A 12,156-nucleotide genomic window follows, 5' to 3' on the forward strand; every position below is an offset into this window, starting at 1 on the left:
ACACCTACCGGGCATGAAGCCCACTACCGCCACACGGTCGCACGCCCTACTACTACTTTGCGCAGCCCAACCCAACCCCCCTTATCCATGCCAGACGATAACGCTGTTAGGGGAGAGGGGAGATGAGGACGGGGGAGACCTAGCGACTCTCAAGGGGATGATGTCGAGAGAGAGAGAGAGAGAGAGAGAGAGAGAGAGAGAGAGAGAGAGAGAGAGAGAGAGAAACGTGTCGTGATGTACCTTGTCTTGAGTAATGTTGGCATTGCATCGGAAGAGCTTCACGAAAATTGTGAAATGACACCAAAAGAGATGGGGACGTGGGAGGAGGCGATTGTGGCATGGTGAGATCGTGGCAAATCACGATGTGCATACTACCCGAACCCCGAGCACTACATCGGGTACCACTTTGAAGAACCCGAATTTAGTTCAGGAAAATCGGGTAATAAGTCTCAGATGTCAGATCTCCCTGGAGGGACTTTTTAATTTTTAGAATACCCTCTGAAAAATTTAGATATTGAAAGTCCACTGGAACGGGTTTAATCTTCAATATCAGTTTAGGAAAAAAAAATGATGCGCATGGAAAGGACGATGCGATGGCTAGAGTTTTTGTTCTACTGAGTTGAGCAAGAGCAAGGTTTAAAAGCAGTGTGAAGTTTTTTCATTTTCGTGTTGGAAGAAATCGTGGCTATCCCACTGACGGCACGAATCTCCAGGCCCAAGAAGGAACTTTGTCCTCGCCTCGCCGCGCCGCCGCAGGGATGCAAGCAGCTTCACGGAGGGGCGCGGCGGCAGCGGCGGCGGCGGCGGCGGCGGGCTTCCACTCCACCGCCGCCGCGGCGCTCTCCAAATCCACGGTACGCCCACCCCACCCCGTCCCCCGCTCCAACGTCTCCCTGTCCCCCTTCCCTTTCGTCTGAATCAAATCAACCCCCTTGTTGCTGCGTCTCTACCCCAGTTCTCGCCACGAATTTGGCTCCGTAGAAAGATCCACGAACTCACTCGGACCTGACTTTGATGGTTCGGGAACTCTTCTCGTGCAGCCTCACATCCGATTCAATGTCCGCGAGAAGCGCACCGATGCAAAGAATGCTCTCAAGAACATCCTGCTTAACGGCGGCCCTTTCCAGGTATCGTCATCGACTCACCATTTCCGCCAATTTGTGGACTTCCTAGTTTGCGAATCTGTACCAGGACTGATTTAGCTAGCTACCTAGGCAAAGAGAGAGAAAGGTCATTTAGTATAACACTTTATCGTGGTATGGCTCAACTATTCGGGTCTCTTCGATCTACGCCTGCCCAATGGAAAATCAACTTCGATCTATTTGATTGCTTTGAAAGCGTTTGCGTTTTTCTGTTAAGGGGCATATTTTGAAACCGGTCTAAACTTTGTCAATAGGAAAGAGGTAATAAACAAACGAGGCAGCAGAAATCTGGCGGCAAATCGAAAGCCCGCTCTGGTCCTGGAATTAATCCACATAGCAAAGGCAGACGTAAGTTTACTCCCCAACCTCTTACCTTCTGATTGCTTGTATTTACTCAGGACCAGCCTGCGTTTTTTGATCCCAAAACAGCCTGCTGCTGAACACCTTCAAGTGTACATTGGCCGGATTTGTTCGCAATTAAAATTGTGTGGGAGCATTGACTATCTTCTTAAAGTTTCTTTTCTGCTCTTTAACTGGATTGTCATTTATTCAGTGTACATGCTTTTCTCTAGTACATGATGTTATATTATGGACTTCAACTTGTAGTACAATAGCTTTCTCTTTAATATACATGGACTATCATTCCTAGCATCTGGAGTCTACCTGTTCTTGGAGCATAGTTTATCTTTCTCTACCTTGAAAAGGGTAAACAACGTTTACTTTACAATTGTTTTCAGTATATTTTTGGCGATAACAAATGCACCATGATTTGTTCTATAGGTGGGATAGACTGGCGAAACTTTGATGACGACGACTGCAGTGATAGCCCTTCCGGGAGCTTTGGTGGCAAGGCGTCTTTTACCTGGTACTGGCCCGGGGAGGATGATGACCTTGGCAGTACTCCTAGTGGGTTTCAGTGGAGGGATGAGCCTCGGTCGACCAAATCGAGGGAAAGAGTTTGGAACGAAAGTGATGTAGACGAGGAAGAGCAGCCTTGTCGTGATGATCTAAAGAGCCATAGATTATCTCTTGGCTTGCCAGCCTCAGGTCCCTTAAAACTTGATCACATCAAGTCTGCGTAAGTCTTAGAGCATGTCTGTCGCATTTGCAATGTTTCATATAGTAGAGTTATTAATTTGGTTTTTTCTTCCTGTGTGATATGCTTCTTAGAGCATCTCTGTCGCATTTGCAATGTTTCATAAAGTAGAGTTATTAATTTGGTTTTTTCTTCCTGTGTGATATGCTTCTTAGAGCATCTCTGTCGCATTTGCAATGTTTCATAACGTAGAGTTATTAATTTGGTTTTTTCTTCCTGTGTGATATGCTTCTTAGAGCATCTCTGTCGCATTTGCAATGTTTCATAACGTAGAGTTATTAATTTGGTTTTTTCTTCCTGTGTGATATTCTTCTGCAGTTTTCGCGCATCAGCTCTCAAGTGGCACCCGGACAAGCATCAAGGGTCTTCACAGGTTAGTAGGCTTTGCAACTTCTATAACACCAGGTGCAAATTCTGAGCTACAATGAAATGAAACGCAACGAGTCCTTTTCAACCTCCTAGGAGGCTTGTAAACTGTTTCCCTCTATCTTTTCAATGAAATGAAACGCAAAGAGTTCTTTGCGTTTTCTCGAGAAAAAAAATCTGAGCTACAAACTGTGTAAAGGTGCTGAACACAACTATATTTGCAGCCTGAAGCAGAGGAGAAGTTCAGACACTGCGTGGAAGCATACAACGCATTGGCTGGCGCTTTCAAACCGAGTAGCTAACCAGCCATCATACTGGTTCATGTCAAGCATGCAGGAGCATGGGAGTTTTCTTTCCTGGATTTTGGAGCATCGACAAAACTGGGTTTTGAAGTGTTCATGTAATACATGTTTTTTCAGAAACAAGTTATTCGGAGTGTCAGCTACTGCACAATGTGCTAATAAAACAAAGCCTATATCTGGGTTTTGTTCATGTTCATAGCATGTAATATTTTGAAAATTTCATCAGGTAATTGAAACTGACAACAGTATACCTTCGTAATACTTTCAGATAAAAGACATATAAACAGGTAATGAAAAGTTGATGATCCTGTAGAAAAGCAATTCACACCCCATATATGGATGATCACTGCATAAAATTCAGATCTTAAAAAATGCAAAAAATTTAAAATAATTTTTGCAGAGATTTTGTTTTCAAGTGTAGGTGTACACCTTTTTAACTAGAACCAAATTATTTCTTAGTGTCAGCTAGTGCACAATGTCCTAATAAAACAAAGTTGATTTTGGTTGTTTGTTCAAATATCTGAATTTCGTTCTTTGTCTTACCATGAAAGTTTTTACAAGTTTATCAGCTAACTGCATCTGAACAACGCAGTAACTGAACCCTTCATAAAATTTTCAGATTAAAAGATATAGAGCCAGAGATAAAGGACCACATGGAAAAAAGCAGTTCATACTTCATCCATGTATGGCCACTGTATAACACTTTAAGAGCTAAAACAAATCCAAAATTCGACATAATTCTCCCATCAGAGCAATAATACATATAATTTATAAGCTATTACAGACAAGCTCCAATCAATCCAATTCAACCAACCAAGTTTTGACAACTGATCTCACAAACACACACTGTGACATGCACAAACATAGATAGTGTACTTGCACTTGCACATGGGGCCACCACATATACAAGTGGCGTATCCCCAGAGTAGTCATGTCTGGAAAAAAACACAGCTTGCAAATCTGCAATACATAGCTAGAAGAATGAACCAAAGATAACTCCCAAGACTAGACGATAACAGCAGAGCACTCGCGGAAATCAGAAGCACTTCCTGTGGACGATTGCCGGGCCAGATTCATCATACTCGTCCTTTGATATCCACATCTGGTACAAACATAGTCACATGTCATAAACATAATTCAGATGTTGGTTTGCCTGAAGCCTAATATACTAAGGTATAAAGGTGAAGTTGAACAAGTGTATGAAGTAGACTAGTGCAAGACAGTACCTGTTGGAAAGTGCTGAGTGAGGCCAGAATGGACCCTCCGATCCAGACACTGTATTTCCTCTCAGGTGGAGCAACGACCTTGATCTTCATGCTGCTCGGAGCGAGCGCGGTGATCTCCTTGCTCATACGGTCAGCAATACCTGGGAACATAGTCGTGCCTCCACTGAGCACGATGTTGCCATACAGGTCCTTCCTGATATCCACGTCACACTTCATGATGGAGTTGTAGGTCGTCTCGTGGATTCCAGAGGATTCCATGCCGATCATGGATGGCTGGAAGAGGACCTCAGGACACCTGAACCTCTCTGCCCCAATCGTGATTACTTGACCGTCAGGCAGCTCGTAGCTTTTCTCAACTGAGGAGCTGTTCTTGGCAGTTTCCAGCTCCTGTTCATAATCAAGGGCAACGTATGCAAGCTTCTCCTTGATGTCCCTTACAATTTCCCGCTCGGCTGAGGTTGTGAAGGAGTAGCCTCTCTCGGTGAGAATCTTCATAAGAGAATCCGTGAGATCCCGTCCAGCAAGATCCAAACGAAGAATGGCGTGAGGAAGCGCGTATCCTTCGTAAATGGGCACAGTGTGGCTGACACCATCACCGGAGTCGAGAACAATACCTGTAGATGGAAAAAACCTTCAGCCACAAATTACTGCACCAAACTAACTCATATATAGCTTCACAGTAATGATAATTACAATTACTTTCTGAATGCCTATGGTATGGCAAGCACTGAGCAGTAATCAAAATTGGCATATCCAACTTACACAAATTAGTGGATGGCATATGATAAGCATTACGGAAGGTGCTAAGTGCCAACATATATCACGACTTAATTATAGGAACTTGACAATAATTCTGAATAACTAGTGAATGGCAGCATAAGCAAAGAATTGAACTAAAAAGTGGAAACAGTTCATACCAGTAGTACGACCACTTGCATAGAGGGAGAGCACCGCCTGAATTGCAACATACATGGCAGGAACATTGAAAGTCTCAAACATAATCTGGGTCATCTTCTCTCTGTTGGCCTTTGGGTTCAAAGGAGCCTCAGTAAGCAACACAGGGTGCTCCTCAGGCGCCACACGGAGCTCATTGTAAAAAGTGTGATGCCAGATCTTCTCCATGTCATCCCAGTTGCTCACAATACCATGCTCGATTGGGTATTTCAGCGTGAGGATACCTCTCTTGGACTGTGCCTCATCACCGACATAGGCATCCTTCTGTCCCATTCCTACCATAACACCAGTGTGCCGAGGGCGGCCAACTATGCTAGGGAAAACAGCCCTTGGTGCATCATCTCCAGCGAAACCAGCCTAGATAATAACCATGAGAAAATGTCATATTAACATTTGCAGGAGATGACAGTGTAACAGCTGAGAGAAGAAAAATCTGACCTTGACCATTCCGGTTCCATTGTCACAAACAAGAGGCTGGATGTCCTCACCGTCAGCCATTGTCTACAGAATATCTGCAAGTAGCATAAGAATGATATCAGTTAACAGCAAGCAATACTGTCGCTCTATAGAGAAATCCATGGCTTGTGATTTTTGACATAACAGCCATGGATGTGAAGAAACCAATCACAATTTCACAAAGAAAACACTGAAACGGCCCCTGATTTTCTGTAAATTTCTCAGAGGAGACTGTGTAAACAACTTAATGTGTTGTAGTTCCATCTTGTTGTTGAATAGAAAGTTGGCCAAAAGTAATGCTTTTACACAGTAAGTACGCTGTTAAAAAAAGTAAAAAATTTGACACAGAATCAAAAAGAGTTTGTGAAAAACAACTTAATGTGTAAAAGTAGTTGAATCTTTTTGACACAGAATCAGGGAAGGCCCCTGTTCTTGTGTAAATTTCTCACAAGGAATAAACAAGAGACTGGAAACAAACTTAAAGTTGGCCAAAAGTAATGCATTCATACACTACGCTGTTATTAAATAAAAAAATCCACCAAAAGCAAAGCATTAGGCATTACTCTGGCTCCAGACACTAGGGATGATTAAGCTTGTAGCTTGCGGGCAATAGTACTTTATACAATTATTAAACATGTGCATCCTGCAGCTGCACATTCCAGCAAGCCGACGTGCTTGGCGGTGCGATTTCCACTATTAAAATTACAATTTTCTGTGCAGGAACTGCCCCACATAAAGCTAGGATTTTTTACCTAAAGTCTCGAGACTGTTACACAGCACAAGCACCGCATGAGCTCCGAGGAGGCAGTGAACCCCGACGAACTAATCGAGGCAGGGCTCGGCTAGTTGGTTTGTGAGACTAACAGAGCGACTAACCCATATGGTTCAACCGTAGAGTTAGCAGCTCTCTACTCTACATGCCGCACGTGAAATCGGTGCCCGTGTCCCCAAAAAGGAACCTTGGCAGGAACCAGCGGCGACGACAACGGCATGCGCGGTGCTGCTGCGCCGTCTCGTGGATCACGGTTACTAGAGGCTAGAGGAACAGGGGGGAATCTACGCGCGCGCGCGCGTCGACGTGGGCTCTACGGCTGCCGACGACCGGTGGAACGCGAGCAAATCGGCGTCGGAAACCGGGGGCAGTTCGACCGGCCAGGCGCCGGCCGCGGATCTGCGCGGGACGGGAAGCGGTCGTGGTTGGGGGAAGCAAGAGCGTCCGGCCCGGTGGCGGATCTTTGCACAGGCCGCCCAGATCCGGCGCCTCGGGGCCGGATCTCGGGCGGGACGAAGTAAGGGGAGGGCGTCAGAGGCAAGATCTAGCTCCCTGCTGCTGCTGGTGGACCACGCTCGCTACAGGGAGAAGGAGAGGGAGAGAGAGAGGTTACCGTAGCTCGGCGTGGCGAGACGGAGGCGGAGGTGGAGGTGGCTGCGGGAGGCGATGCGATCGGAGCAGGAGGAGGAGGGTGGAAGAGGAGAAGAGAGGGTGGCTGGCGCTATAACTGCTGCCGCTCTGGCGCTGTGTTCTGGATCTCGCTCACTCACGCCGCTGTCTGCTGTCGGCCTGCTGACGCACGCGACCACAACTGTGAGGGACCATTTTTTTTCCTCCTCGGTTCATTCTTCCAACTTTCAACGCGCACATTTTCGTCGGATGATGGACCAACATGGGGGGAAAGGACGGAACGGCTGGCCCAGTACAAGCTGGGCTTCGCACCGGATCCAGGCCGGCCCCTTCAGTGGGTTGCACATAGGACGGGCTAATCATCCTTTCTCTAAGAAAAAAAAAAACTCCACCTGACAAACATGACTTTCTGTATTGAAGGGGATGTTTTACTCTTGGTGTTCTTTGGAACCTTCGGCCGAAGAGGTCGTCCCGAAAGCTCCGTGGCCCTAGTGAAGCGTGAGCTCGCCGACGTGGCATGTTCGTCGCAGAATAGGATGAGACCTTTGTGAGATCGGTCGACCTTTCTGGCAAAACATCCCCTCCAATACAGACCTACTTTCTCTTAAAAGGAAGAGACTACAGGAATATCTAGAGAATCTACCTTATTGTCTTTATTGTATTAGTTGTGTAGCTTGTCATCTAGGCAAATTCATGTAGCTGCATATCTAGATAATTTACGTTTATGTCAAGTCTAAATTGAAAAAAAAAACTAAAAATTTGGTAGCACCTATTCACCCCCCCCCCCCCTAGGTGTGGCATGCGATCCTTTCATTTGCTGGAGCATGGTTTGAGGAGCATCGCCAAAACTCGCATTTTTCATGTTTTCTACCCATTTCCATGAGCTATAGCGCATATTTTTCGGTTCCAAGGATGATTTCCAGTGACCGTGACCACCCATACGTGGCATGAGGGGCATGTGTCGTCGTGGTGAACAAACAGATGCCATGGGATGGCTTAAGTTGGGGTCGGATGTACGCTTGAGGATCCGGATGAGGGGAAGGTTTAGAGGGGAAGAACACCGAGGTGATATATTGATCTCAAGAACTTAGCCAAATGGCCAGAGGTTGAAGACGTACGGCTTACAGGCCCAGGTCTAAACACAAAATGCTCAATCCTCTAGAGCTCGCTCGTCTCCCCGCTCGTCCCTCGCATGGGTGCCCCTCCTCACTGGTGGAAAAAGGGGCTTTGGTCGCGGTTGGCAACTGCCATTAGTCGCGGTGGCGCAACCGCGACCAAAGTATCGCGACTAAAGGCCCCCACCTTTAGTCGCGGTTCCTTACGAACCGCGACTAAAGGCCCGTCCACGTGGGCCGCAGGGCGAGCGCCGAGGCGGAGGACCTTTAGTCGCGGTTCTTCCGGCCAACCGCGACTAAAGGCCTCCGCGGGGTTTAGGGTTTTAGCCCCCTCCCCTAAATCTGGTTTCTTTTTAATTTGTATTGTTTTATTTCTTTTGGGTTTTAATTTTTGAAGGAGTTTCACATATTCTACGGTACTCGTATACATACATGCATATGAATGTACAATTTCAAACAAATTTGAAATTAGAACCAAAAAGAATTCAAGAGGAATATACAATATATATTCAATATCGGATGACCATATACAATATATATTCAATATCGGATGACCATATACAATTTTGAACAAGTTAGTTACAAATTCTTGTGCATATAAAGTTCTACGTCATCGTAATAGTGTTCTCCTCTAGGATCGATGACTTCCTCGCCAACCATCCAGCTAGTTCCTCTTGAAGTGGTCGGAAGCGAGCTTCGGACTAAGCGTCTTCCGGAGGTTATTCCTCGGGATGTTGTTCTCACACTTACGGTCCCGCTCATTGCGGTATCTCCGGATCCTCTCACAAACATAGTATCCACATAGATTGGTCCCCGGTGGCTGAATATCCCCAGTCGTCCGCACTTGCCATTTTAAAATGTAGCTCTTTTTTGAATTCACCGACCTTGGTATCTACGAACCGTCTCCAAACCCTACGAGGCAAAGAAAATTAAATAAACAAGAGAGTTATTAATTAGTTACTTGATATTAGGAAATGATGAACGAAATAGGCCGATCGATATAGAGCGCAAATGAATGAAAATAATTACTTTTGCATCATTTTTATCGTCCTTTATCTCCTTTATATCGTCCACGGGGTAGCGAGGAGGCTCCGGTGCAGTAATTTGGACCACCAGAGGCTCCGGTGCAGTAATTTCTATCGTCGGTGCACCAGCCGGTGAGGCCTCCGTGGAAGCCACGCTGCTTCTTCTCCGCTGCTGGCTTCCGAGATCCATTGGATGATCTTCATGCTGCGCCCGAGCTGCATCTCTTTCGGCTACTAGTACACTCACGGTTTCCTTCAGCACATCCATTTCCGTTACCAACTTCGCCACAACATCTGCATCCCGATACATCTTTCTCTTACGGCTTCTGTAACCGTACGGGTCATCGTTCTGGGGGAACCCTACTTTCCACGAAATGGGCCCCATGCCTCGTACACGTCATCCGTGTTCGAGGATTCCCGAGGGCTTTTGTCGTGGCGTCGTTCTCTCCGTTGAACTTGATCCTCCCCTCTTGAGCATCCCTCATTGCCTCAATAAGCTTTTGGGTGGGTGTAATTATTTTGCCCCGATAAACACACTCCCCTGTCTCCGGGTTCGGCGATCCCCCATGCCCGTACCACCAGCCTTTTGGCCCTTGGGTTCCATCCCTCCGTACCGGACGGATTCCTCGCGCCCTCGGCTCGCTCTCCATCTTCTCCCACCTAGGCTGCCAAAAGCGATACCCTCCTCGGCCCCATAATATGATTGTACTCCTTCTTGGCCGCATTCTCCTTATTTTTTTTGACATTTCAAGGAACTCGCTCGATTTCTTTTGCTTCACAAATTCTGGCCAATCATGTTGCGGTTTCTCATATTGTCCTTTGAAATCCGGAGTCTTGCCTCGCTTGACAAAGTCATGGGCTAGATTTTGCTTGTATTTCCGGAATGCGTTGGCCATCTTAGAAAGAGCGAACCTGTTTGACTAGCTTGCACCTCTCCTTGTTTTCCTGAATCTTGTTACCCTCCTCATCGTATTTGCGGTATTCCGGAGGTAGAACGAAATGTTCCATAAGCTTGTTGAAGCAATCTTTTTTTGTTCTCTTAGCGACAAAAGTGAAACCAAGACGTGCCTTCTTTGGCTCATTCCACTCTGGACGGTGATCGAGACGTTGTCTCTAACAACGGCTCCGCATTGGCCGATAAACTTGGTGGCGTTCTTGCTGGGCTCCGGCGGCCCTGCCGGTTGCTTCCTCGACAACATCGATGGTGCATGTTTCGTTTGGTTTCATCGTCTTGGTTGCGCCACGCTTTGACGACGTACTCGATTTTTTCGACGATCCGGCCGAGGGCTAAAATAAGAAAGAGAGTCGCGCGCGTTAGTACACACACATTTATTCAAATCAGTTAGTTTGTATCACCAGACGCTAGCTCAATATGTATATATATACCTCGGCGCCGGAGGTGGTTGCTACTTCCAATTGAAGATCGTCGTTTATCGACGTTTCTTCGGCATCATCTGCTTGCTGACGGCGCCCTTCATCTTCACCCTCAAGGTTCGGATAAGAAGAGATATCATCTTCTTCTTCTCCGGTCGGCACATATAGAATATCGCCTTTTATGATGCCGAACATATGGTCTTCGACGTCCGGATCATAGTTGTCCGAGAATCGGGTCAGCTCTATCGTCCGCCATATGTCGGTCCCGAAAACATGTAGTCAAAACAAATTAATTGTGTATATGCATTATCACATCTCTTCTACATATAAACAGAGAGGGCGACGAGCGGGAGGCGAGAGGGGGACGCGAGTGACCGCGTGACCGAGAGACCGGTGGCGGTGGCGAAAGGGCGGTGGCGAAAGGGCGGTGGCGGTGACGAGGACACATAACCCTCGCGGTGGCGGTGGCGCGTTGACGGCGTTGGCGTTGGCGCGTTGAATAGAGGCGGTAGCGTTGACGGCGTTACATTTTTATGAATAGAGGTAGCGTTGGCGCGTTGACGGCGTTGGCGACGGTACGGCGGCGTTACAATTTTAGTTCATTTTTTATTAAGTCAAAATTTTAGTTCATTTTTTATTAAGTCAATTTTTATTAAGTCAAAATTTTAGTTCATTTTTATTAAGTCAAAACTTTAGTTCTTTTTAAGTTGGCGACGGTACGGCGGCGTTACATTTTTATGAATAGAGGTAGCGTTGACGGCGTTGACGGCGTTGGCGACGGTACGGCGCGTGTCGAGGCTCGCGGAGAAGACGGGCCAAAACTTAACAAAATTTAAGTTTTTGTTAAGTTTTTATATATGAAGTTATAGTTAATTACAAAATTTTAAGTTTTTTTGTTAAGTTGAAGTTATAGTTAATTTCAAAATTTTAAGTTTTTTTGTTAAGTTGAAGTTATAGTTAATTACAAAATTTTAAGTTTTTTTGTTAAGTTGAAGTTATAGTTAATTACAAAATTTTAAGTTTTTTTTGTTAAGTTGAAGTTATAGTTAATTACAAAATTTTAAGTTTTTTTGTTAAGTTGAAGTTATAGTTAATTACAAAATTTTAAGTTTTTTTTGTTAAGTATATAGTTAAAATTAAAAATAACAAACATAAAAAAAAAAATCCGGACTAATTCTTGCAAATTTTAAAAACTGTTTTTTTTTGTTAATTTTTTTTCTAAAACGTCTTTTTGTTCTTGGTGTCACGGCCGGTGCGGCGGCGGCGGTGCGCGTGCGGCCGGCGGCGCGGTCACGGTGGCCCAGAGGAGGGCGCGGCGGCGTCGGTCACGGGAGCGCCCGGCGGTCACGGGGTGTGGCGCGCGGCGGCGGTCGGGCGGCCGGGATCGAGAAGAGGAGGGGCCGGCGCTAAGGGCAGCGGCGCGCGGCGACACTTACGGCCGGGCCGGCGACAGATCGAGAAGAGGAGGGCGCGGCGGCGGCGGCGGCGGCGGTCACGGGCGGCGCGGCGAGACGTCGAGGGCGCACGGCGGCAGCTCGACGGCGACGAAGTCGAAGAGGAGGGCCGGCGCGAACGAGGAAGACGAAGTGAGAACCGCCGCGGGCGGCGCGCGGTATTTATAGGGACCCCCTTTAGTCGCGGTTGGGGTCGCCAACCGCGACTAAAGGTAACCCTTTAGTCGCGGTTGGCGACCCCAAC

The 12,156-nt window shown here is 46.7% G+C and overlaps 2 protein-coding genes across 2 annotated transcripts; one reads left to right on the forward strand and one right to left on the reverse strand.

Moving 5' to 3' along the window:
• The first annotated feature begins 758 nt into the window (after window positions 1-758).
• LOC124649451 lies at window positions 759-3,165 on the forward strand. Its single transcript, XM_047189083.1, has 6 exons — window positions 759-854; window positions 1,041-1,127; window positions 1,397-1,490; window positions 1,923-2,220; window positions 2,557-2,611; window positions 2,829-3,165. Exons 1-6 carry the CDS (start codon window positions 759-761, stop codon window positions 2,904-2,906), a joined length of 708 nt encoding a protein of 235 aa, XP_047045039.1. The 3' UTR covers window positions 2,907-3,165.
• Window positions 3,166-3,618: 453 nt separating this feature from the next.
• On the reverse strand, window positions 3,619-6,996 carry LOC124707952 (actin-97-like). The gene is made up of 5 exons (XM_047239639.1): window positions 6,928-6,996; window positions 5,525-5,598; window positions 5,050-5,443; window positions 4,133-4,746; window positions 3,619-4,008 (listed from the first exon to the last, which is right to left on the reverse strand). Exons 2-5 carry the CDS (start codon window positions 5,582-5,584, stop codon window positions 3,943-3,945), a joined length of 1,134 nt encoding a protein of 377 aa, XP_047095595.1. The 5' UTR covers window positions 5,585-5,598; window positions 6,928-6,996; the 3' UTR covers window positions 3,619-3,942.
• Window positions 6,997-12,156: the final 5,160 nt, after the last annotated feature.

This window comes from Lolium rigidum, chromosome 4, assembly GCF_022539505.1.
Source record: "Lolium rigidum isolate FL_2022 chromosome 4, APGP_CSIRO_Lrig_0.1, whole genome shotgun sequence".
In the NCBI taxonomy this organism is placed as follows: Eukaryota; Viridiplantae; Streptophyta; class Magnoliopsida; order Poales; family Poaceae; genus Lolium; species Lolium rigidum.